The sequence below is a fragment of the Ptychodera flava genome, chromosome 12 (assembly GCF_041260155.1).
Source record: "Ptychodera flava strain L36383 chromosome 12, AS_Pfla_20210202, whole genome shotgun sequence".
NCBI lineage: Eukaryota > Metazoa > Hemichordata > Enteropneusta > Ptychoderidae > Ptychodera > Ptychodera flava.
Genome location: NC_091939.1, coordinates 31,122,716 through 31,150,438, shown reverse-complemented (window position 1 = coordinate 31,150,438; position 27,723 = coordinate 31,122,716). Strand labels below are relative to the sequence as shown.

At 37.5% G+C, this 27,723-nt stretch overlaps 1 protein-coding gene across 1 annotated transcript in view; it reads right to left on the bottom strand.

The window, feature by feature from the left end:
* Positions 1-6,694, bottom strand: part of LOC139145625 (protein phosphatase PTC7 homolog) — a 31,466-nt gene extending 24,772 nt beyond the window's left edge. The window contains exon 1 of the mRNA XM_070716898.1: positions 6,311-6,694. Within this exon, the coding sequence (XP_070572999.1) occupies positions 6,311-6,554 (244 nt within the window). The 5' untranslated portion in view covers positions 6,555-6,694. The remainder of the gene's footprint in view (positions 1-6,310) is intronic.
* Positions 6,695-27,723: the final 21,029 nt, after the last annotated feature.

The following is a 27,723-nucleotide window of genomic DNA, read 5'->3' as shown; positions in this document are numbered from 1 at the left end:
TGCTGTATTCTAATGATACAGATTAATTTAAAGCTACATGTAGTATACATTAGGCTTTGCACTCTCTGCATGCAAATTATCGCTAGTTGTCTGTCTTCATCTCTGTTGGTCTCTAATTAAATGCCCTTTAATTAAAGCCAATGATTTGGAATTAGTAACTTCAGCTTTCTTGCTGTGGAAAACATTCCTTGAGTACCTGATGTTAGAGCATAAACACAACTACTTTCTCATCCCTATTTCCATACACTGGGATATAGAGGAAGCATTTACATGTACATGTACGGTAGTTTGAACTACAAATGTAGATAAGTGCATAGGACAGCAGATTCGCACCTAAACTGTACAAGTACCTGTATGCTACATCACAAGTCCCTGACGATGGGAAGAGGCTACAGGTAGAATAAGACTCAGGGAAAATATTCGGACTATAAAACTGTAACAAAATTCTTTTGGTCTACCACTTGTGGGGGCTCATTCTAAAGCTCATGGAATAATTAAAATTTTCACCATCTCAGTTTTGTGAAAATCGAAAATTACCCTGTAGAGTTAACACAGTGATGGGAGCCATTTTGAATTTCAAAAGTTCGCATATGTTAGGTAATTTATTTCTCTTGTACAAAATTTGGCACGGTGACCCCTGATATTTGTCTCAATTTCAAAAGGGATTGGTTTAAAGTTTCCTGTGGAAAGTTGCAGTAAAAGAGAAAGTTTTTCCAAGCTAAAGGCATGTAATATAATAGTGTTGAATTATATGTAGCCATTTCTCACATACTTTGGCCGCAAAGATTAATCCTTGTACATTACTTTGACAGATTGCCTTCAATGTTATCTGCTTGACAAATGCATGATTGAAAATTAATACAAAAACTTGTCTTTACAACCTCAAGTTTCTACATGTACACACCCGTACTTATGGGTCAATCACCTGAGTTGTTTGTGGGCTGCAGAGTTCAAGGCTAGGGAGGATGAGTTGGTTGACCTTCATATTATTGAGCCTACCAAAACAACTAAGGTCACCATTTGATCTACATTTACATCTAGGTCAGCAAATACTATAAAGTGACTGGGATGAAAGAACGGGAAGTCAAAGCATTGTACAGTAACTAAGGTGATTTCCTTGTTTATGATGGCTGACAAAGCTTCAAAACTTACAAGTACCACAGTATACAACACTGCATGTACTACAGCAAGTAGTTTGACCCCTTGGAAAGTGCAAGACTGTGTGAATTTATCCATTACATCATTACTATCTGAGCTAAGGCATTTGCCTGGGTTCTGTTTTTGTCTCACCTGGATTGACAGGTAAAATGAGAAAACACGTCGGCAGTCTTTGATGTTATCTTATTACTGCCATACTAAGGAAACAGACAATCAGAAATATCAGACTTCATAAGTGTACATGTTGGTTATTTCAATTTTCTATTTTTATCAACAATTTCAACGAAAATTGTTGAGATGTCTGCTGGCATAGAAATATTATACCGTAATTATTCTACTGTGGTAAAAATATTATCCCGAGAATATACATGTACTGTAATAATGTAACGCTGCTCTCCACCATTTTGGTAAAACATGTTTCAATGGAGCGATTAGTTCCATAGACACGGATAGACATGAAATGAAGTCCAATGGGTAAAATGTAACATGGGTAAACATGCTACTTCAATGGTTGAGATCTCAAACTTTCAGAAACACAATGAACACAAGGACAGCCTAACTTCAACAAAAGAAAGTAAATACACTGAGCTGGCAAATGCCTTCAATCAAACTCTGGCATTCACAGTCCGGGTTATGTCCATAGAGAGGATATTACGATTGACCAATCAGCGAACCTGCCGCCGCCAACGTCACGAATAATTAACCATGCAAACCTGGGCTCGTACATTGCAACGAGTTTCGAAGTTTTCGGCTTGATTTCGCCCTTTATTTTTAGCACTGGGTAGTTTTTAGATGTAGACGTTACGCACAATGTTTAGTACGGTCGAGATGGTGACCGACACAAGTGGTTAGTACATTGAAAATTACTTATTTGGATGAATTTCCTGGCCGGGTACGGCTCCTAGAAATCAGCATTTGACCCTTGTAAATCTACAGTAAGTTTATTTGTCGCCAAATATCGCCTATTTTTGGTCGAATTTCAATTTAACCTTGCCATCTGCAGTATAGAGAATGTTTCAAGCTTTTCAAAGATGGGTCAACTGTTTTAGTCGGTCATCGGAGCACGATGGAGCACGATTTTTTCGATCACCATGCATTTCCCGGTACGATTGACCCTTCGCTCAGAAAAACGCGCGCCGGATCAATCGCCGAGAAGTTAACCAAAAGCTGGAAAAGAGAACGAAAAACGTCCAATAACTCTTTGTCGAACATGGTCAAGGGTAAAGAAACTCAGAAAACTATTCCTGAAGAAATCTTACAATTTTTAACACGGTAGAACGTCGCCAATCGACTGGAGCTAAGATACTTCCGGGTAGCCAACAGTCTCACTCGATCGGTGGATCTGTCAGGTCATATCGCGATCTGAACAAAGTGAACCAACGTAACCTTTGACCCATGTTACATATACAGTACGTGATTGGTTATTGCCTTAATTTCATTACATATACGGTACGCCATTGGCTCTTCCCTACTATCCTCTATATGGACATAACCCGGACTGATTCATATAGAGATATAATTGTTCATCAAAGATTAACTGCTAAGTTAAAATGGGGAATACGAACATATTTGTATTCTATCGCTGTATACATGTAATCTTTCAATCATTCACTTTCAAAATCAACAATAAAAATCGGGAGTCACCATGCAAATTTTGGAACTACAGAAGCAATTTACCCAACGATTACCAAAATTTGAAATTCAAAATGGCCGCCATTCCTGTGTTAACTCTATGGAGAAAAATAAAATTTTCGATTTTAAAAAAACTAAGATGGTGAAAGTTTTTCTTGGCTTCGAAATGAATGCCCACAAGTGGTAGATCAGAAAAGAATTAAAAACGTTTGAGATTCAGAATATCCATCCCCGAGGCGCGTTCTACCTTAACTCATGGTGATTTGTCATGAAAATACATGCTCTGTGTACCTTGTAAGATTGGACAGATATGAGTGCAAACAAATAAAAGAATAGTTTGGAAAACCTTGAATTGACCATAGACCCTTGAGGGTCTATGAATTGACCATACCGTCCAAGGTAAACATGTACACACTGCTCCAATGCCAACCGACTTCTACATGTACATGTCATACTAGTACTTGTGACGTTGTCAATATGCCATAGCAAATTCCTGATTAATCAATAGTTATAATTTGGCCATACTGATCATGAAGTCAATCTACTGTCGGTATAACAAAACACAACCATGACCTCAAACAAACAAACTTCAGCACAGGTACATGTCAATTACACAAATTGTGTTTGTACACTTCAATGTTACCAAACGTACATGTACAGTACTCGGGACAGAGTACACTGGTTATTCAACATTGTGTTACACACTCTCTACATTCTGCATATAGGTTACAATTATACCAGAAACAACTATTCCCTCTTAATAATCAGAGAAAGCAAAGCAACAGTGTTTTGATACAACAAAATAACAACCATAGGTACATGACATGCATGTCAGCTGCAGCCCAGCCAGGTTCCCCAGAATGCAACTCTCTTGCAGATGTAACAGACCCTGGAGTGAGAGATGTCTCTAAAGCTATTTGTCTCAAATGCACCTGAAGTTACAGGTGAAAGGTTAACATGTCAGTTACATTGTCTATTACTTTTTGATCTGAAAAAAGTGTCACATGCAAGACTGATGCAAAAAATTACTCATGTGTTTGTGAACTCGCATACATTCCTGTCATGTACATTGTATGAAAAGATATGCTATCCTTTTGGACATGTTTCAGAAAGTTTTTTTAAAAATATTAATTTCAACGATTCATGCCAGAGAATTAATGTGTTTCCTATTGTGCAGCTTGAAAAATGGGGTCGAGTTTGCCTGTGACCAAGCTAACATTCAACCATTTACTGGGGTACTCTGCCCTACCACTCACTCTCAGTACAAATACTAATAGACCAGAACTCACACCATTAGAACACTGAATTGGATCCCAGGAAAAAAGTTTAAGTACAAACAAATCCAAAACAAAACTGGATTATGGTTCAGCCAACAAAGCCAATAGTGTATCACAAAAACGACACACTTACAATGCCACAGCATAGTTTATTATCATACTAACTCACTACTTGACCAAAGCAATACTTAATTACAGTAAAAGGTCAGTAGCTGTAACTTTTGATGAGTTTTTCACTATTTTTGTCAAACATCTTGTTCCACTATCTGTACAGAGTATTGAGATACACAAAGTGGAACTTGTCAGCTCATCCTACATGTATATAAAATAGTATATGAGTAAATTGCATCATTATTGTTGATGAATTCATTCTAGTGAATTGAAATATATGTATAAATTAATGCATTTTACATATGTAGATGCTGCGTTGACCAACTAAGTGGCAATTGACATAAATTGGCGAAAGCAATGAGAAAATCATCAAAAGTTACAACTGCTGGTCCTTATACAAAGGACACAATTTTTTTTCCTACATCATGAGTATGCAGCCTGTTGCAATGCAGGTACAGCACTTCACCTTTTTCCAAAAGATGAGAATTCTCATCGTTGAAAACTAGTGCAGCAACAGCTTGGCGCTACCCACAAAGAGGCGTAGGTCTATGGAGCAGTGAAAACCAATATGGTATGGTTTTTTTTGTTTCCATGGCCCACAGTATCCGTCAACCAAAAGTTACAAGTGATGTTTTCTGAGCCATACGGAAATCAACTCCTGAGCATCACTGTTGGGTCACAGCATTGGCGGCAACAGTCTGATTTCATGTTGACCTGTCAATGCCTGCAGCTTACTCTGTCTGTACATCAAGGCATGAAACACAATCCCTCAGCAACTCTGTCATGAATAATGTAACACTGCATTTTGGGTATGACAGACGAGACATCTGACCCTACTTGAGGACAATCAAATATCCTAATTACCCTTTGATATTTACACTGTCTTGCTTGGTATATGTATAGCCCAAGCACATCACAGCTGACACAAAGTATCAAATAAACCAGTGCACCTCTCATTGCCCTACATGTACTTACTCAGTTCTGGATACATTACACATACAATCAATACTGGGGGACAAGAAAGCAGGAAAGCATTAACCCTGTCAAAAATTCTGACAACTTTTCATGACCACCCAGTTTTCCATATGGTTTGTCTTTTCTGGGGCATATGTCGTATCCGAGTTAGGTATCAATTCTGTTATGGTTTGTACAGTTCACACTGCAAGAGATTCAAAGTGGGAGCTATATGTATATCCTGACAGAACTTCCCTACACGTATTTGTTGGGTTCCGGTATTATTTGGTAACTACTATAAATATTGCCATGACTGATGGAAGATGGTACTACCAGTGTCGGTACAGTTATATTGAACTTGATCCGTGTGTAGCATTCTTACTATACAGATGAAGTACTAATACATAGGAACTGAAGATTGTTTGTGTGTCACTCTTAGTATTACGGATGAAAAGCTGGCAAAACAGTACACTGTATATTTGTGAATTTCATTACAACAGAATTAAAATCCCTAACAGTTAATACCATGGTGGTAGGCTTCGATCATGGAGGTAGTCACTGTCTGAAGACGACCAAGAGTACAGTCCCAGAACAGGTGGGAGGGGGAGGGCGTCAGCTGGATGATTTCCGCCATTGTTAGACAAACAGTTTTGTTTACATGTCTGTACACCTGTGGTGGACCTGTGTTGCCTCATTTCAGATGCATCAACATGTTATCGGTATGGGTATACATAGAAATTAATACAGCCGAATTGACACTGGCTATTACCAGAGCTTTGTTGGCGAAGAACTAGCAAATGCATTATTGTCACAATTGCTAGGAGTGCTGTAGGGAGGCCAAAATAATAAACATGTACGAGGTGTTGCATCAGTGCCTATCGATACCGCCATCAAGTTCTTTGTTTATAACCCGTAAAATCGTACCGAATACGACCTGTGACCGCGAACAATTACGGCGATCTGGCTCGAGTACTATTAGTTAAGAAGGCTACGTATACAATCAAGAAAGTAATGGAATTATGTTAAGCGCGGAGCTGGTGATCGTCGGCAGAACACAGGTCAAGCAAGTGAGAGTTGTGCTAGGAAGTGAAAGTGGCACACATCCTGCGCATCACAACAACGATGACCAGCTCGATGCTCAGGGAATATGGTCACAAAAACGCTCCAAGCGAACTTACCTAAGACGTCAACATATTTATACCTTGCAACAAAACACGCATCGTCTCCAAATATGCCCTTTTTGAGCACAGCATTTGATAAGTCTTTTGAGAAGCCGCACGAAGCGGTCACTAGATGCATCAAACGGTTGTCCCTGCCATCCTCTCTACCGGAGTCGTATTGTAATACACCGGCAGCATCGTACGGTATGTATCCAACCAAAGCGCGGGCAAATATTCGACCGCACAATAAGACAGACTGCATAATTCCTTTGTCTGTTCTACGCCATGCCGCAAACTGTTGTCTTCTGTAACAGAAAAGTCCAGATTTCGGTCAAATTTAGCGAAATACACACTACACTCTTCGTTCACTTTGTTGACGCCACGGCTATTGCAACATGACTGCATACGAGTCGTGCGCAGGCGCATAAGTGACGTCATAACACACCCTCTGCGGCCCAACTTACTGCAGCCCATTCTGCAGCCCCGGGTACAGACGTAGACTGGATATAGGCCTACGAACGGAAGATAAAACAACGAAATCTTTACGTCGCTTCTTTAGTATATACTACCACAAGCTTTGCTATTCAATTTTAAGCATGTATCCTTTTGTAAATTATTCTTTGCACTAAAGTTCAGGTTCATCATAGGTCTATTTTTATGATTTATCAACTTTAAAATTGTTCAAGCCCTTTTCTTCAAAATCACTGTTTAATTGTAGTTAAATGCACATCAATTCCGAGATTTTAAATTGGATGGAAGTATGCAATCACTCCCAAATTGAGTACAAATGTACCAATGACAAAACCACAGTCTCTTCAAGTTAACATTTAACCAGAATGGGGCTAGAATTCAGCATTTTTAGAATAATGGTAAAGTTTATACATTTTCTAAATAATAGGTCAAAAATGCTTTTGTAGTTGTGCTAGAAAAATGAAAAGGTAGTCAAAAGTCTTCCATTTATGAAATTATCCTTGGTCAAAAGTTTAGAATGAGTAAAATTGGCGGAAATGTAGCGCATATCCTTATCAGCCGATTACCATCGAGCCACAGCGTATATACAGATTAAATCTCAGACTGATAAAAAAATTCGGACCTGCGTATCTTTTAAGTTTATGTGATAAACATTGGTCCCTGCCTTACGAGAACACCATGCGTGAAAGACAAACAAATTTATAAAATAAAAATACAGCATGCATGTCTATATCTGGTTCGCTTTGATACTATCAACGTAGATATCGAAGGTACAACGAGCGAGTGTCTCATATGCACGAGTCAAAAAAGTTTGCAATTCGATGTAGTTTTTGCCACTGGTGGCGCTGTTTGAATGTCAAGCGACACTGCCTGCTGTGCCTTTTATGTGGTGAACTTGAACGGCCTCAGTTGCAAGGCTGTCTAGGATGTGATCGCGGTAATGCTCAATCAGCGTGTTACGATAGCGTTGAGTGACTGTGGTTGGACTGACCTAAACGTTCAGAAGGGTTGATTTAGTTCGCAAACTTGAATCATCATGCACCACGAAGTTCATTGGAAATGATCATAAACCATGACCATGAAGTAAGGGAGCGTTCAGTTATTAAGGCCGGGGGTGGGCCGGCAAAATCCAGGGGGGGGGGTCACCTCAAATTTGAAAACTGCAAAGGGGGGGGGGCATGTATTTTTCAAACAGCTCAGAGGGGGGTCACTTAATTTTCATAAGTATCCATCCCTTCAAAAAGCAGTTTCGGTGTTCAGAAATATTCTGGGAGATAAAAATGATTTGCTGCATGATTTCATTCTCTGAAGTTATTCACCTGTAAATCTGAACAAAAGTATTATTATCTGTCACATGAACATCTTGACTTGACAACTCTGAGGCTTGTCTTATTTTAAATCAAGCTCACTGCACTGAGGGCAATGAAAAATTCCTATTACTTACATATTAGAGATATAGCAAGTTTTGTCATTATTTAACAGTTACCTGTACTGAGACTACTAGTACAATGAAAAGTTAAATAATACTTTTAGGTGAAATTCCAATATCACAATTGTTGTCCATATCTGACCTTTTAAATACCATATATGAATCAAGTACATTTGTATCAATTATCAAACACCTATAAAAGCACAAATTAATTTAGTTTAGCATTGTAAAAAAAATATTCTTAGTTTTCTCATAGACTCCAGTGTATAGTGAATCAGCATTTTGATGAAATTCCAAAATCTAATTTCTTGCACACATATCAACCTTTAACCATCCTAGGCTAACTAAGTACTTTAAAATGAATTATCAAATGTCTATAAATACACAGATTTTGATAGTTTTGTATTGGAAAAAAATTATTCATATTTTCCTCATAGACTCCCATGTACAGTGAATCTACATTTTGGTATAATTTCAAAATCCAATTTCTGGCGAACACATCCATTTGTTACCACCCTAATCTAATCAAGTACATTGATATCAATAATCGAGAGTACATAAATACATGGGTTTACCTATTTTTGTATTGGAAAAAAATTATTCATACTTTCCTCATAGACTTCCACGTATAATGGATGAACATTTTCAGTGGAATTCCATATTCAGATTTCTTGTACACATAATATGCACCTTTAACCATCATATTCTAATAAAGTACAATTATGTTAATTATTATTATTATTATTATTATTATTATTATTATTAAAATTCTTGAAAAACGCACTACACATACGTCACAGTGCGCTGTACAGAACACACAAAGAATATGCAATTTTACAAAATACAAGTGTCAGGGATAAACGCACCACACGAGCAGACCTGCGGTGAAGAAATGTACCGCAAAGCATTAACAAATCACTGATAATACAGATTAAAAAGATAGTTTTCAAACCGCGTTTAAAAGACTCACATTTCTTGCAGTACGAATCTCTACAGGCAACATATTCCACAACGATGGCGCACACACTGAAAGGCTCTCTGGCCGTAAGCTTTACTGAATTTTCCGCGAGGTGGAATCAGACGTAACTTGTCTGCAGAACGGAGATCTCTGGAAGGAACATATTGCTCTATCAGCTCTGTCAAATACAAGGTGCAAAGCCTCTGATCAATTTAAAAGTAATTAACATAATCTTGAACTTAATACGTGCTTCAACAGGCAACCAATGTAAATCAACTAGTACAGGTGTAATATGATCAAATTTGCGGGAACGGCTGACTAAACGTGCTGCGGCATTTTGAAGAGATTGCAAACGGTGGAGCTGATCTTTGTTAATTCCATACAAGAGACTATTACAATAATCTAACTGAGATGTTACAAATGCGTGGATCAATGTCTCGGTAGTGTCCTGATCGAGAAGGTTACGGATCTTGCCAATTCTATATAATGAGTAGTAGCCATTTCTACAAACGTGGTTTATATGATCAGACATAGCACCATTTCTATTTAGAATCGTGCCAAGATTACGTACAGAGTTTGAAGGGATGACATCAGTGTCGCCGATCCTTAGGCTAGATAGTCCCGTCGCATCAGATTTCAAGCGTGACGAGAAATGGACCACTTCAGTTTTGTCATCGTTCAGAATGAGTAAATTTGACTTCATCCAGCTACGTACATCGTCGATACATTCCTGAAGAGAGGCGAGTACGTCATCCGGTTGCCTACAAATAACATAGACTTGGGTGTCGTCTGCGTACATCATACAATCCAGACCATGGCCTTCGATGATATCCTCTAAAGGTGATGTATATAGTGTGAAAAGGATTGGCCCGAGTACCGATCCCTGTGGCACACCATACTTCATTGTCGAACTGGACGATGTTACATTGCCGACTTTGACACACTGATTGCGATCTGACAGATATGATCGGAACCAGGACAGCACGGTGCCAGTTATGCCAAATCTTGATATAATGTCATGATCGATCGTATCGAACGCAGCCGACAAATCCAACATGATGAGAATGACGTCCATTTTATCGTTTAGGGCACGCATGATGTCATTATGGACCCGCAATAGAGCTGTTTCGGTGCTGTGGTTAGGACGGTATGCACTTTGGCGCTTTGAGAACAAATCCAACCTGGTAAGATGGCTATGTAGTTGCTGTGCAACAATTCTTTCAAGAACTTTTGAAAGAAATGTAAGATTAGACACCGGTCTATAGCTCTTCAGCATGTTTTTGTCCAGGTCCGGTTTTTTCAGGAGTGGCCGAATAATGGCGGATTTGAAGTGAGTTGGGACAATGCCTGTCCGGAGCGAGCAATTAAAAAAGTCAACTAAGAAAGGTGTGAGGGTGTTGACAGATTTCTTGATAATGTCCGATGGTAAGACATCAAGGTCACAAGACTTCGTGGAGGATCGTTTTATGACTGTCTGTACCTGATCGGCTGTAACCGGATGGAAGTCTGAATACATGGGGTGGTAGGATATCATGAGAGTCGACCTGTTGAACTAAAAGTCCGTTTCGGAGCTTCGCTACCTTGGATTCGAAGTAGATGAGAAATTCGGATGGCAAGTCCGTGAGAGGTATGTTGTTTGGCAATGCATTAGTGTTACTTGCATTCGCGTTTGAAAGTTCGCCAACTATTCTAAATAGTTTCCTAGAGTCCGCCTCTTGGATACGACGTCGATGGTACCTGGATTTCACGTCATCACAGCGACGAAAGTATTCAGATCGCACGGAGATGAAAATTTGTCGATCTATCTCAAGCTGTGTATTTCGCCATTTCATTTCTAGACGCCGTAGATTTTTCCTGTGTAGTAGGAGTTCCTCGGTGTACCAAGGTGCAATTATTATTCAACATCTGTATGTGCACAAGTATAGCAAGTTTTCCATTTAAAAAAAATCATTCACAATTTTATCATAGACTCCCATGTATTATTGTGGATGAACATTTTTGGTGAAATTCTAAAGTCAAACTTTTTGTCCACATGCCAGTTGAAACAATCCTATTTCATTCAAGTACATTTATGTAAATTATCAAATATCTATAAATGCATAGATATAAGTATTACATAGATTCCTCACTCATGTATGAGAAAATATATGTATACCATGTATAGTGAATCAACATTATCAACAGCTGATTTTTAATTAAATCCAAATATCAAAATATGTACACACACGCTTGCGCAAAAATATTGCGATCCACCAGTAATTTCTGTCCAACCCCTTTTAGGGGAAATTTCAAAATTATAGCAAGTCAGAATGGGAAATCTGAGCATTAGGCCAAAAAAAAAAAATGAAATGTTTCTGGTCAGCGCGCGCGTCACTTGAACAACAGCGCGTCACCCTTTTTTTCCTGGTTTGAGGCCGGCGGCAGTGGCAACTACATACTGATTACTATAAAACACCAAACCAAAACGGCTGAAGAGAAAGAAAATTCTTTGGGGCACATGATCAGTGACTGCATGAACAGTTTAAATGTTACTATATTGATAAAACTACAAAACTCAGTGTTATCCCCAGGCCATAGCGGTCCCGCTACGCTTTCGCCTCTCCCCCCCCCCCCCCCCGCTACGCCTTGATTCTCCCCGCTACGCTTTAAAATATTCCCGCCATCCTTTAGTTCACACGCTCTGCGTAGCTACCAGCTGATGCATGCATTATCTACACATAAGCGCTCACTGCAACTTTTAACCTGGTGAAAGAGTGGAAGGTGTGAAGTATGGTATGCATCAGATAAGTTGTCCGGAAGTGTTGAGAGGAACGTTAAAACAATAGAAGAATCGGCTGGGTTGTTCACAAATTTTCATTCCAGAACGACTATTACGACCAACAAAGACAGTATACATCGCGGACAAGTGTTCACAGAGGTAGGCGGTGTAGCACTAGCAGGGCCTTTGATCACATTCCCATGCTTTGATCAACGAAATGGACCGCAAAAGAAACAAGAGTTGACTGGTGAGGTTGATTATGATTGTACAACGATGAGTTTTGTCTGAGTACGATCACGATCGGGATCGAGTTCACATTGCATAACTTTCAATATGGCGGCGGCCATGTTGGTCGACAGGTTTTTAAGGTGTTGACATTGATCCTGGCGTCGCGTTTGGTTCCACTCTGACACGTTCTCTGAAAGATTTTACACCTGATTTTCGAGGGATTCTAGTTGTACTTAGTTCATGTCTTGTGATCATCTTGGTGGTATTTTAAAATCAAGAATCGAACGACGATGTTCAGTGGAAGTAGAAGTTATGCGGGGGGGGGGGGGGGGGGGGGGGGGGGGGGGGGGGGGGGGGCGCTGGTTGAAATCTATCCCCGTGATGAAAAATTATTCGCGGTGTTTGTCGTTCAAAATGATATAAAACTCAATTGCATTTGAATTGCTCTTTGTTGGCAAGTTTTGACAATTTATTAGCAATATATGTATTAATGAAACTCCAATCAGACGAACCATTTCTTGCTCTCAAAGTTTCAATCTGAATCTTCTGTTTTAATTGCAATTGTAATTACAATACTGTGATGATTTATTTAAGTGTAATAAAGAGTTTCCATGATGTTCAAACTGCACACTTGTGTGTTACCATTGCATTTTGTTGTGAGTGTACATGTATGTGTGGATGCATGTGCAAGCTTACATCCATATGCAAATATAAATTAATGATATGCAAATGATTATGCAAATTAGCCGCTAAGCTTTGGCGCTTTAACTGACCCTGCTCCCTCCCTTGAGGAGGAGGATAAAAAAAAAAAAAAAAAAAAGCCGCGTCGCCGCACCATTTTTTAAAGAAAGGCCTGACCAGAAACATTTCTTTTTTTTTTTTGGCCTTAACACCTTTTGAGTTTGTAAGGAAGGTTATTTGAAAAAATCTAAGCTCTTTTGGGGGGATTCTATCGCTCCATACCCCTGAGGTGTTTGTGTGTACAGCTAAATTTACTCAAGCAATGGGGGGGAGGTCATGAAATTTTTGTCATCTTGAAAGGGGGGGTCATCAATTTTTTGGTACAATGGGTAGGGGGGTTCACTTATTTTGACTGATGCACAGGAAGAATTTGCCGGCCCACCCCCCGGCCATAATAAGTGAACGCTCCCTATAATCTACCAGTGAGCATTTAAAAATTATGATGTTCCAATTGTATAAGATTCACAGGAAAATAGATATAACTGTTGATTATGGTTTCCTGGCTTTCATTCTACTATAAACCTAAGATACGATAAAAATACGAAGAGTAGATCTGTCATCACATCGCTTTGTGTCTCACGTGCGGCGTTATTGCACTTGTTGACACATGTTTACCAATTTGCCTTATCTGAAATTTCAGAGAGACACAGTTTTATTCGATGGAATATTTGCATCTTCCAGTATTGTCAATTTTGTAAAACTTCCGTAAGTATGGACTAGGTTATGTCTTGAAATATTAAAAAAAATAATATGTTGGGTATAAATCACCGCACTCATGAGTTTTTCACTTTTTGGCAAAATGTCGCTAAGAATTCGAAAATTGCATACTCTCTCATGATCGTCTTCATCAGTGGGTACCATTTAACCAGCCACATTTGGATGAACTCAAATGGCCTTAGACTAACAAATCCGAACGACAATTGATGCATTTACAAATGACAAGAAAGGCAAAAACTCTACAGAAAAATTGAATCAATTTAAAAACTTATCATAGGATTTATGGCGCTACAAACTGCTTCATGACTTTCAATAATGTTGTATCATAGTATATTCAATGTACATGACAAGTTTCATCAACTTTGGTCAAGTTAATTCATGAGGTATATATCACTAATTAGGAAAGTTCATTGAATATGCAAATTAGGATTGGCTGAAGAGAAAATGCTAAATGACTTTTAATAATATTGTATTATGGTGTCTTTAATGTACATAGAAAGTTTCATCAATTTCGATCAAGTCCATTCAAATATTTATCCCTAATTAGGAAAATTCATTTAATATGCAAATTAGGAATTGGCTGAAGTAAAAATGTCTTTTAACTTTCAATAATTTTACATCACAATATCTTTGATGTACATAGCAAGTTTCAGCAACTGCAATCAAGTTAATTCAGCTATATATCCCTAATTACCAAAGTTCAATAAATATGCAAATTAGGAATTGGCTGAAGTTAAAATGCTCAATGACTTTCACTAATATTTAATCATAGGATCTTCAATATACATACCAAGTTTGGTCAATTTTGATCGAGTCAAATCAGATATAAATTCCTAATTAGGAAAGTTCATTAAATATGCAAATAAGCAACTATCTTTCATACTGCTGATGTATCTTGATGTGATCAATATTTGTAGCAAGTCTCATCAAATTGTGTGCTGTCATTTTCAATGTATAGCCGTTTTTTCTAAAATCATTAATTATGCAAAAAGTAAGCAAGCCACACCCACCACAAACTAATCAGTTCTTGCCATTTGCAAACTGAATCTATGTATTATCTGATCAGATCGGATGAGCCGTTTGTGAGATATCGAGCGCATAGACAGACAGACAGACAGACAGACATGCGACGGCAGTACCGTCGCATGTTGATATGTTGCATGAGCTGTTCTGTCAATCATTTCAATCTGTTTTCAATACGCTGTTGTCTCTCACACTTACACGCACATACATGATATATATATGAATCATATATATATATATATATATATATATATATATATATATATATATTATTATACTATATTATTATATATTATTTATTATGTAATTGTATGTTTGTTTGTATGTTTGTCAATTATTTGTTTGTTTATTTGTTTGTTTGTTTATTTGTTTGTTTGTTTCCTGAGTACCCTGTGATGTGGGCGGTATGCCTATTGTTCTAATGCCTACTACACGGCGGCGGCGATGTATATAGAATCACAAGCGACTGTGTCTGCAGGTATCTGCAAATGCCAAATCCAGCGAACCGCCAATAGATGTGGTCCTGAGGGACGCTGTTGTTGACAGTTGGACAGCAGACTGATTAAATAAAACCAAATGCTGGTCTATGATAAGAGCAAAACGGTGCAAATGGTTCTTTAACAGTCGATAAAGGTTCTATATGCAGCGGGTACGCTTGCAAACAACCCTGCTAAATAATAGAATATCCTTCGGCAAATGCTCTTAAAAATTTGCATATCGTAACACGAGCATGAGCGGAAGCGTATGATAGTTCGCGTAAATTAACGTTTAGGCATTTTTCTCCTCTGTCACCTCTCCCATTATCACGTTATATTGTGAGTGTGTATAAGTGTTTTAGAATGGATTAACAGAACAGAATTGCCCTCGCGAATCGTTTCTGTAGCTGCTCTACGTTACAACCGTAGTTATTGTTATTGTAATGAAGTATAGATACAATCGCAATGCATACGTGTGGCATTGACACGGCATACGGTTTTCAACTTTTTAACCGTCACTGTCGCTGTACCTTCTCTATTAATTAACCAATTTTTAGAGCTTCTGCTGGACGTCACTGCAGAAGCAATTTTACCAAAACAAAGACGAGGTCGAGATTAATGACGCCGGTAACGAGTTAACGAAAGTTGGGAACTGCTTAATTTCTTTATTTCTACGTATATGTATGTATGGTTTACTAACAATCTGAGCATCCGTCATACACTCTTGCAGCGCAGAACATACAAAAGACTGAAAAGACAGACAAAGATTCCTTGTATCATTATTTGAATGGACGGGCGGGATAATCTTTGCAATTAGTCAAACAAATAATATACATACTGTATGTGAATAGTATTACAGTGGATTTTGGATTTCAAAATATCTTGGAATTACAACGTGCTAGGTGAAAGAAAAACGTTTCTGGCTATAGAAAATACTACCATTTTCAGTAATAGAGCGCGAAGCCACTGCAGTGAACTGCAATAAAACTGCTCACACTAATTAGTTTCAGCTGTAGCCAGCTGGCAAAGTCGACAACATTGTATGTCCCATGCAGACAGTTTGTCTGGGGAAGTTGAAATAAAAAAGATTTGTACATGGACCAGTGCATGGTAATGTTACATTGTATCTTAATCTTGAACACAGGGTGCCAATCGTAAACTCTCATTTACAACTCGAGCCTCAGACAGAGCTAGTTTTGCCTTTGTACAAGCAGACTTTTTGGTCTTTATCAAGTAGCCTTGTTCAACACCAAAGTGGCCACAACTACAGCTGAAACTAATTAGTGTAAGCAGTTTTATTGCAGTTCACCGCAATAGCTTCGCGCTCTATATATTACCACAGGGGACTCGTGCTTGTTGTTTATTTGTGTCTGTTTGTTTGTGTGTAGGTGTTTGTGTTTGTTTATTTGTTATTTTTAATAAAATGACAGCGAAAAGCTGTTTTGTTAATATTTGTCAATAAAGAGCAGTTTATTTATTTGTTTGTTTGTTTGTTTGTTTGTTTGTTGATACGTATTTCCGATGGTTAGGGTTAGGCTTAGGCTTAAGTTAGGGTTAGGGTTAGGCTTAGGGTTAGGGTTAGGGTTAGGGTTAGACTTATTCACTCCCTCTATATTGTCTCAATATATAGAGGGAGTGAATAAGTCTAACCCTAACCCTAACCCTAAGCCTAACCCTAACCCTAACCCTAACCATCGGAAATACGTATCAACAAACAAACAAACAAACAAACAAATATATAAACAAACAAACAAATAAATAAATAAACTGCTCTTTATTGACAAACATTAACAAAACAGCTTTTCGCTGTTATTTTATTAAAAATAACAAATAAACGAACACAAACACATACACACAAACAAACATACACAAATAAACAACAAGCACGAGTCCCCTGTGATATGACTGCAAATGGTAGTAATGCCAACTGCATACATTGCAAACGTTCTCCTTTGATGAGTTTGCAACAATTTAACCCAATACGACGTCCACTGTTCCCACTCAGGATCAAGTTCAGTGTAGGAAACACCAATCGTGGTACCGACTTGTACACAATGTACCTAGAAAAACCTATCGTTAGCGTTCTGTGCAGTTTCTTCGACTGGAAATGTGATAAAGGCAATGTTAAAACAGTCATTGTACGGATGGGTCACTTTGAGCGCGGCGACACTGACGATGTGACTTTGGCACCATGAACGTCCCATGTTGCAAATTTTATCGAGAAGAACGTTTGCCATGAATGAAGGTGGTGTCCTTTTTCTATCGCCAGGAACCTTTTTCTTTTTCTTGTTTCGGAAGTTTGTTTTGCTTTCTCCTATTCAGTGGAGATTTTCATGCACCTCACATCTTGCCTTCTGTCAATAACAAAATTGTGTTTTTTTCGGATTTAATTGGTTTCTTTCCCCTTGTTGCAAGTGATATAGCTACCTGTTTGCCTTTTCACCAGTTCTCTCCGTCTCGCTCCAGCATCAGTATCATAACCATTTTACAGTTTTTGCTGATTTTTTATAGTTTAACTTTGCTTAGTATTTTTAGTAATTGAACATCATTTGCCATTACACATTTGTCTGATTTCATTTCTGCTTTTCGTCTCAAAATTTGAATTGTTTTGATATGTACTTTTTTGTACAGGAGATTAATTTTAGTAATAAACGTTTATTTGAAAAATCAAAATCTTTTTCTTTTTTGCGCATGGTACTTGTGGCGTGTATCGAACGCGCTCGGGTCAAGGGTCAGCTCGTTCGATATACGCCACAAGTACCGCTGAAAAATATCACAGCCAGCCGGCCGGCTGTGCGAAAAGGTCTGCAGGTATCTGATCAAAGTGTTATGATCAACATAATGAACAATATTCACCGCGGATTAATTCTAAAGGTCATTAAGTACACAAATATGTAATTAGCTGAAATAAAAATACTAAGGCTGCATTCACAAATAACGATGGGGGGGGGGGGCTGGAGGAATCTCGATTGAAATCTTATTATTTTCAGACCCCCCTAAGTACCCTAAAAATTTTCAAATGCCCCCCTCCATATGGTCAAAATTTTTCAAGTCACCCCCAACTATCACAGGCCCGCATATTTATAAAGGATGTGAGCGCAGAAAAAATAAACACGTATTGCGCCGTGCTGCTCACAGATGTTCAACACTACCTGTATTAGCACTTTGTATAGTCATATTCCAAAGGCAAATTCTTTAAATGCATCTGTGAATTTTTTAGATTTATTGGTCTAAAAGCCAACTTGAGTTAATCCAACTCTGGCCAGGTCAATTGCTCTTGCTGAAGAGCACACAAAATGACAATCATGAGAGAGTAGGCAAATTGTGAATTCTGGCTAATTGCCCTATTGCACAGTGAAAGTACAAGACATATATGGATTAACTCAAAATTGACAATACTGGAAGGTTAGAATATTCCATCAAATAAATGTTTTAATCTCTGAAATGTTGGGTGTAACAATAGCAAATTTGGTTTAAAAATAAACAATGCCATTTGGTCACATATTTTTTTGTTTTAGTCTTGACTGTTCAAAGTTTTACTTCTGTACCATTTTATAACAAGAATGTGAAAATTTAGAAAATCAAGCATTGTGACCCCATAATATATTTCTTTAATGTTTCATTATTCTCATATGCCAGAATTCAAAAATTTCTATGTGTTCTTCCATGTGTTGCTCTCTGGCCTGATCTTGTGTACAAGTATGTTTCACCGTCATGAGCGTCATTTGACCCAAACTCTTCTTCAACTACCATGTACATCAGAGTCTGAGCTATCTCTGTCACTGTTCAGGTATGCAGTGACAGTGACACTGCAGTAGCAGAGCATTAATGATAGTGTCAGACACTATCCATAGGTAGTAGCTGTATTAACTTTGATAATTTTGGCAATATTTCTGTTCAATTTTACAACTGCGTGCTTGTTCTACTCCCTACAGCATGTTTAACTGTCCAGTATTCACCTTGCTATCACAGCCTGTGTATGTGTACCATGCATTTGTATCACTGACAACTGACTGTCAGTCTGGACTCCAATTAAATTATCACCAAATACATATTTATATTTATATATACAGGTTTTGTCGACAAACTAAATATATTGTGTGTTTGAACATGCTGTAGGGAGAGAGCAAGAAACTGTAGTTGTTATATTGCATAGAAATATTGCAGAAATCATTAGCAGTTGCAGCTTCTGCCCTGTTACTAGGCTCAAGTTTGTTTTTTTACGACAAATCACACGTTTAGATTTTTTCGAGATAAAAGTCATGAAATGTAACAAAATGGTTCTAGATTTCGTTAAATTATTACTAACATTACAACATTTTGATGACATAAAAATGGTATTCCTGGCTTTCATTCTACAAAATAGTTCTTTTTCAAACCTAAGATACGATAAAAATACGAGGAGTAGGTCTGTGAACACATCGCTTTGTGTTTCACGTGCGGCACTGTTGCACTTGTTGACATTTTTACCAATTTGCCTTTATTACTTTATTGTGATATTTTAAATGCTCCGATCACAAATAACGAGATAGAAATAGCCATACGAAAACTCAGAAATGGTAAATCAGCCGGTCCAGATGACATTTTGGGTGAATTTTTTAAATCTACGAGCCACTTTATTCTTCCTTTTTTGAATGTTGTGTTTAATAGACTTTTTGATTCAAGTATTTTCCCGAAGGAATGGTCTAAAGCAATCATCATTCCACTTCATAAAAGTGGTCCAACTGATTCTCATATAGCATATATACATTATGGGCATTGGAAGCTCAGCGGATCTGAACGATGGTTATAATCGGTTGTTGTTAGAGGGGTGTGAATAGTAGAGCAAACTCCGAGGAAGTCATGTGACCATGGCACAGTAGTCTATGGGGTCATTGACACAAATATGTCAAGGGGTCATTATTTAACCGTATGCGCGCACCTCGAAATTCATAGAGTTATTCTTTTGCTGAAACTTTTCCCCAAGAAATCCATAATGAAAACCAGGCCGGGGACACAGTACAAAATTTGGCACCAAATAAACAACTTGCGACTTACCAAACATATGCAATGGGAATAGATTAAAGTTTTGATTTTAACAAAAGCCAGTGACTTTTTTACTCAGTGACAGTGTGCGTTCGTTCAAAGTATGGATGCAATATACATTAGTGTTCAGTGTAAAGTTACCGGACTGTTGGACACGACTGACTGCCCCGAGTCCCTTGGCTCTTCTCGGGCATATGCAGCAACATACTTATCGTTTCAACCTATGGGCATTGAGTCCCCTCCAAGGTTGATTTATAATCATCCCTGACGTTCTATCGGCCACGACATTCCCCTCCCTCTACCTACTTTCCGATACCCATTGCCAGAAACGTTCTCCCCGTCCATTGTAAAAAATTGATTTTCTTCCCCGCCCACTATATTGACTTTTTCGCCTAGCCTGCTGCCACCTCCCTGAAATACTGCGCACGAACACCGTTTTGCGCGAACAGCTTCCTTGGCGACACTTGGCTATTCTCCGAGGCCGTAGGCCGAGGGGTATAACCATGTGTTTCTGGTAACACAAGGCCACGAGGGGTAATAAATGGGCGCTATAGCCCAGTTAAAGACCAGGTTATGGGTGGTTTATAACACATCATGTTGTATTACGTTATGGTTTTCATTAGTTTTGATATTGTGCACCGCAACAATTCATTGTGACACGTTTACTTGGCGATTTCTCCACAGCGGTAACAGTAGTATCATTTTCTTCTAAAAATATTCTAAGCATACCTAGCAACATCCTTGGTTGCACTTGAACCTTTTCATCGATGAGCTGTTCAAGTTCCTACACTGTTTCAATGGAAAATCTTGCAGGACAAAGTCGGCCACTTTTCTTGAATTTTGTTTGACACGAGATACTACTTATATTGTTTGATATGTTGAAAGATACTGACTGAATGGGTGACCATGCATATATTCGACCCCGGTTTTAGACAAATCAAATGAAACCAACGCGCAAATGAATTACAACCATTTTCAGTAATAGAGTGCGAAGCCACTGCAGTGAACTGCAATAAAACTGCTTACTCTAATTAGTTTCAGCTGTAGCCAGCTGGCAAAGTCGACAACATTGTATGTCCCATGCAGACAGTTTGTCTGGGGAAGTTGAAATAAAAAAGATTTGTACATGGACCAGTGCATGGTAATGTTACATTGTATCTTAATCTTGAACACAGGATGCCAATCGTAAAGTCTCATTTACAACTCGAGCCTCAGACAGAGCTAGTTTTGCCTTTGTACAAGCAGACTGTTTGGTCTTTATCAAGTAGCCTTGTTCAACACCAAAGTGGCCACGGCTACAGCTGAAACTAATTAGTGTAAGCAGTTTTATTGCAGTTCACTGCAGTGGCTTCGCGCTCTATTACTGAAAATGGTTGTAATGGTCATGACCATTAATTCATTTTCGCCATGGTTTCATGTATCGTGTCTAAAACCGGGGTCAAAAATATGTGACTAATCAGTTCTTGCCATTTGCATACTAAATCTATGTACCAGATTTGATCCTGATCTGATGAGCCGTTTTTGAGATATTGAGTACACAGGCAGACAGGCAGACAGACACACAGACACACAGACGACAGACAGACAGACACATAGACAGACAGACATCGCTGCGACATGAGCAAAAAATGATAGAGAAAACAGTGAGAAAAAGTCAGTAACAGTTTTTGGGCCGCCTGTGGTCTCACATATACTTGAACCTCCCAAATAGTAACGAAGGTTTTGAACAACTTTATATTTAGTTTCAACGTATGTATGTTATGTATGTATGGTTTACTGACAATGTGAGCATCCGTCGTATACTCTTGCAGAAGTTACAAAAGACTGAGAAGACAGACAAAGATTCCTTGTATTATTATGAATCGACGGGCGGGATGATCTTTGCAAATAGTCAAACAAATACTAATGAAGATCGGAAATTACGTTATTAGTGGTGCGGCATGACAAATCCATTGTGCATTTTGTGATAAAAGCACCAAACTTGGCTCAGATGTGTCTTAATATATGTTAAACGAATTCAGATACCGAGCCACTGAAATCTGTTGAAGCGTTGCCATGGCAACCATTTTTCAAAATGGCCGCCAGACAAGGTATTTTTCACCTAGTAAACGTCAAGTGCAGAATGCGTTGAGTAATTTTGGTTGCATATTTTCAATTAGAAACAATGGGAAGAGTGATTTGCAACTTTTTTTTCAACTTCTCTTCATCGCCTGACTTGTTAAACGGGTAAATACTGACAAAAACACAATTCTTGTGCATAAACTGCACGGTGTTAGATCCTATCAAAGGATGACACTATGTTAGCAGTCAAGAAATATTATTCCGTAGGCTAGAGGGGTCTACATGCACCTCTAGGATAACAAAGCTGTATTTATAGAAGCTTGGGATCCCTAGAATGCGAAATAAAATTTTAACAGAAAAAATAAAGGGATGCAATAACTGTTACATTCGTGTTTTGAAGAGTACTGCAAAATCACCATTTTGCGCATACCCACGTGCATTTTTCTGTTAGTACTTGTAAGTCATCTGCTAAGCTTTTTTTAACATAACCTGACTTGTTGTGTATCATAAGAATGGAAATTTATTCCTCTTTAAAATGACATATGTAATATGCAATATCTTCCATGGATTGTTTTATTAAATAGGACCAAAACTTACCCGATACCCCAGAGTTTGCAATGCAAATTATAGCGAATCTCAAATTATACCAATGTTTTACTTTGGCATAATACAAAAGGCAATGCTTGTATGATATCTGTTTTGTTTGCTACAGGGACATGTTAATCATGTGAAATAGACTTTTGACATAAAAAAATATTGGGATGCTATAGCTCTACCGATCATATTTTGAAGGGTACCGCAAAATCACAGTATTGCCAACTCGAATGCGTTTTCGATAACCCTGTCTTCTTTTAAGTCATCTGCTGAGCTTATTTTGTAATGTAACAAGGCTTATAGGGTAGCATTGGAAAGTAATTTTATTCTTCTTTCAGATGAATTATTGTAATATGCAATATCTTCCATAGTTTTCATAAAATATGACCAAAACTTACCCCATACCCCAAACTTTATATTGCAATTACTGTCACTGCTTATCTCAAATTCTACTAATTTGTACGTAGACATATTACAATGGGCAATGCTTTGTATGAAATCTGTTTAATTTGCTACAAGAATAAGTAAAAATGAAATAGACTTTTAACAGCAAAAATATTGGATGCAATGACTGTTACGGTCATGTTCTGAAGGGTACCAATGTCAAAGTTTTGTGAATCGCATCTTTTATATTAAGCATGCTTTCCTGTAAGTCATCTGCTGACCTTATATTTTAACATAACCTAGCTTGTGGGGACGTATGTGAAAAATATGACATGAACATGAAGCTTTAAAGGGAAGATAATATGATTTAGTAGCCGTTGGGATCATCTTTGGGGGAGTACCAAGATATGGCAATAGGAACAGTTTAGCTGATCCAATAATCGTTTCTAATCATTATACATTACATCAAGTTTACCTTGGCATACCTGAAGAAAAACGTGTATAGATATGTCAGAAAGCTGCAATCTCTTCATTAAAAATATTATGGATATATCTGATATTTAGCTACTCTAATAATCGTTTCTAAACTTCATGAATTTGCAAAGTTTCCATATATATACGTCAGATACCTTGGCTTTCTTCATTAAAAAAACTATGGATATACATAATACTTAACTGCTCTAATGATAGTTTCTAAACTTCATACATAAGCAGAAGTTAGTTAGCCTTATTAAATACTTTTCCTAGATATGTCCGATATTTAGTCGATATTTAGTCGATTTAATTATCGTTTAAAACGTTATAAATTAGCTCAGGTTTAGCTAGGCATTCTTCAGTAAAATATTTCCAGGATATATACGATGTGAGCAGATCTAATTATCGCTTATGATCTTTAAGAATTAACTCAAGTTTAAAAGGATTTTCTATAGTTTAAAAGCATGTATCCGATACGCAGTCGATCTAATTATTGCCTCTAAACTTTATAAAGCAGCTCAAATTTAGCTACGCTGACATGTTCAAAACGTTCAAAATTTGGGAATAACTTTGCTGTAATTGTATATCACTGAATGTGCAATTTGTTTATTGTGATTACTGAACTACGTAAACTCTCTGAGGTTTATGTTCAATCTCAGAATTGTCGTTTAAACTTGTCTTAGCCTATGTAAACACCATGGAAAGGAATAAAATACTCGCCAGCTGACAAGCCATGCAAAAGCAAGCACAGGTCCGGGAAGTGCCAAGCACGGACATCACTGACAAAAGTGTAGGATTGTGTTTGAACTTTGCTTTCCCTACCTTTCATGTTTGTTAAAACGAAAGAAAGTTGAGTAATATAATTTAATGACTATGGTACCCAGTTTTTGGCATTTGAATAACAAATTATGTACTATCAAGAAATTAGGACCAAAATATACGATGTTCAAAATATGATGGGCTTGAATCTATATTTATGCAATAGACCATTGACGTGACGTTAAAGTAACTCTTAAAGTAATTTGTAAATCATGAAATGTATATAAAATTACACAAGATCAGTTTTATATAAAATGAATTACGAAAAGTAATGTATAAAACATAATATATTTAGCCAAAAAATAATATAAAAATATGTTCGTGTTCTCCACATGGTCAAATTTTAAACGGCGCCACTAATTTACCAATTATAGTTTACATGATAAAGCTCTAACATTGACAATTATGGGGATATATAAGAGATTTTCCCAAAAATGTTGAAACTTTAAGATTTGTTATACAGTAAATATTATTATGTTTTTTGTATGTAGGCTTACGTATGAATGTAGATGAACAAGAGTGAGAGATTGGGTTAAATCCCCTGCATAATTTTCCATGTTAGGAATTATGATCAAGAACGCTCTGCAAAACTAGTCAATGGCTAATTATAAAGTTTAGAAACGATAATTAGAATGTCAAAATATTGCACATATTCGCCGTTGTACTCAAGAGCACCCAATCCATTGGAAGAACATGGGACGGCTGTTCTTACACTTGGACGCCTCATATCCTCCCCACCACAGAAACGGACCGATCTAGGCCAATAGTTTGCAAAACCTGGTGAGTGTCGCACGTGTACGTGTTAGGATGCACACGTACCATCTACGAGCCTAAAAAATGGTTAAAACTGGTGCATCAACGATTACAAATAAGAATAAATAAAAAAACTCTGAACAGTACCTACTGATAGTCTACTTACACAATAGCTAACAGCTGCTCATCGTCAAAAACATTAAATTTTGCAATTTTGAATCTTCCATTTAGGCCTTGTGGCAGCCATATTGTCAATAATTTTATTAAGAGAGAGAGAACCCACTTTTCTGAGAAAATGAAATAATGAAACAATAAAAAAATGCAAATAGAAATCTGAATATGCATTTATAATGGTAATGCATTCACTATTCACCACAGAATCATCCTTAAAAAGCACCTATGGAATTTTACAGTAATTGATGATCACTCTGTTTAAAAATGGCCGCCACACAAGAACGAGGCTCTATGCTTAAGGGCTTGGTATCCAAATTATTTTAAAACAATAAAAATATGCAAATAGTAATCTAAATGGGCATTTATGATGGAAATACGTCCATATTCCCCACAGAATCATCCGTAGAGCAGCAACTATGGGATTTGACAGTGACTGATGGTCGCCATATTTAAAAATGGCCGCCACACCAGAACGAGGCTCAACCTGTGGTGGCTCGGTATCCAAATTGATTCATTTTATATAATCTACACTCCTACCAAATTTCATGCTTTTATCACAAAATGCACAATTGTTATGAAAATGTTGGTTATGCCGCGCCATTACGTTATGTGAATAGTATTACAGTGGATTTCAAAATAGCTTGGAATTACAACGTGCTTTGGTTATTAGAAAAACGTTTCTGGCGTTACGTTCTCCTTTGATGTAGTTTGCAACAATTTAACCAAAAACGACGTCCACTGTTCCCACTCAGGATCAAGTTCAGTGTAGGAAACACCAATCGTTGTACCGACTTGTACACACTGTACCGAGAAAAACCTATCGTTAGCGTTCTGTGCACTTTCTTCGACGGAAAATGTGATAAAGGCAATATAAGAATGTTGAACAGTCATTGTACGGGTGAGTCACTTGGAGCGCGGCGACACTGACGATGTGACTTTGGCACCATGAACGTCCCATGTTGTAAACTTTATCGGTTTGCCATGAATGAAGGTGGTGTCCTTTTTCTATCGCCAGGAACCTTTGTCTTTTTCTTGTTCTTTTTCTATTTTGTGCATGGTACTTGTGGCGTGATCATCACTGTATATAGCATATTTTGCCCTTTTGATAAAGTAAATTTTAGTATATATCCCCAATTAGGAAACTTTATTATTAAATATGCAAATAAGGAATCGGCAGAAATGATATCATTAAATATGCAAAATTTGGAATTGGCTGAAGTAAAAATGTTTAATGTACATAGCCAGTTTCATCAACTTTGGTCTCGTCAATTCAGATAAATACCCTAATTAGGAAAGTTCATAAAATATGCAAATTAGGAATTGGCTGATGTAAAAATGCTTAGTGACATTTAATAATGTTCTATCATAGTATCTTTAATGTACATAGCAAGTTTCATCAATTTTGGTCATGTAACTTCAAATATATATCCTTAATTTCAAAAGGTCATTAAATATGCAAATTAGGATTTGGATGAAGTAAAAATGCTTAATGACTTTCAATAATGTTAAATCATAGTATCTTCAATATGCATACCAAGTTTCGTCAATTTTGATCGAGTAAATTCAGATATATACCCCTCATTAGAAAATTTCATTAAATATGCAAATTAGCAGTTATCTTTCACGTCACCCCTTAATAAGTTTCACAGCTGATATATCTTGATGTGATCAACATTTGCAGCAAATCTCATCAAATTGTGTGCAGTCGTTCTCAATTTATAAAATCATTAATTATACAAATGAGCAAAAAGTAAGCAAGTCGCATCCACCAAAAACTAATCAGTTCTTGCCATTTGTAAACTGAATCTATGTACTAGATTTGATTCTGATCTGATGAGCAGTTTTTGAGATATTGAGCACACAGACAGACAGACACACAGACAGACAGACAGAAGGAAACACAGACAGACAAACATCGCTGCGACATATGCTCACGTGTGTGAACATGTGAGCAAAAAAGTAGCGGCTCTCCCTCAAATGCTTGCAAAATTAAAAAACCCTCCCCCAAACCTTTTGCAAGTGAGCAAAAAATGGTGACCCTATACCCCGATAGCACCAGCCCCTCGCACGTTAATTCAATCTATCCAGGCCCTTGGTGCTAAATTTAGCAGCTTTTGTTTCACATATACATCGTTGGTTTCACACATATCCGGTTGGATATCGGATCCGTATTTTAGATTATGATCATGTTTTTGACATTGACATCATTCTCCGATAACGTGTTTCAAGTTGACCTTTATTCTGAACCTTTGATAACTGTCGTCCAGTGTAGTAATCACAGACCATATGGTGAAGTGAAACAACTGCATAGCGATGTTGTTTCGTTTTTAAAACATTTTTTGCTAT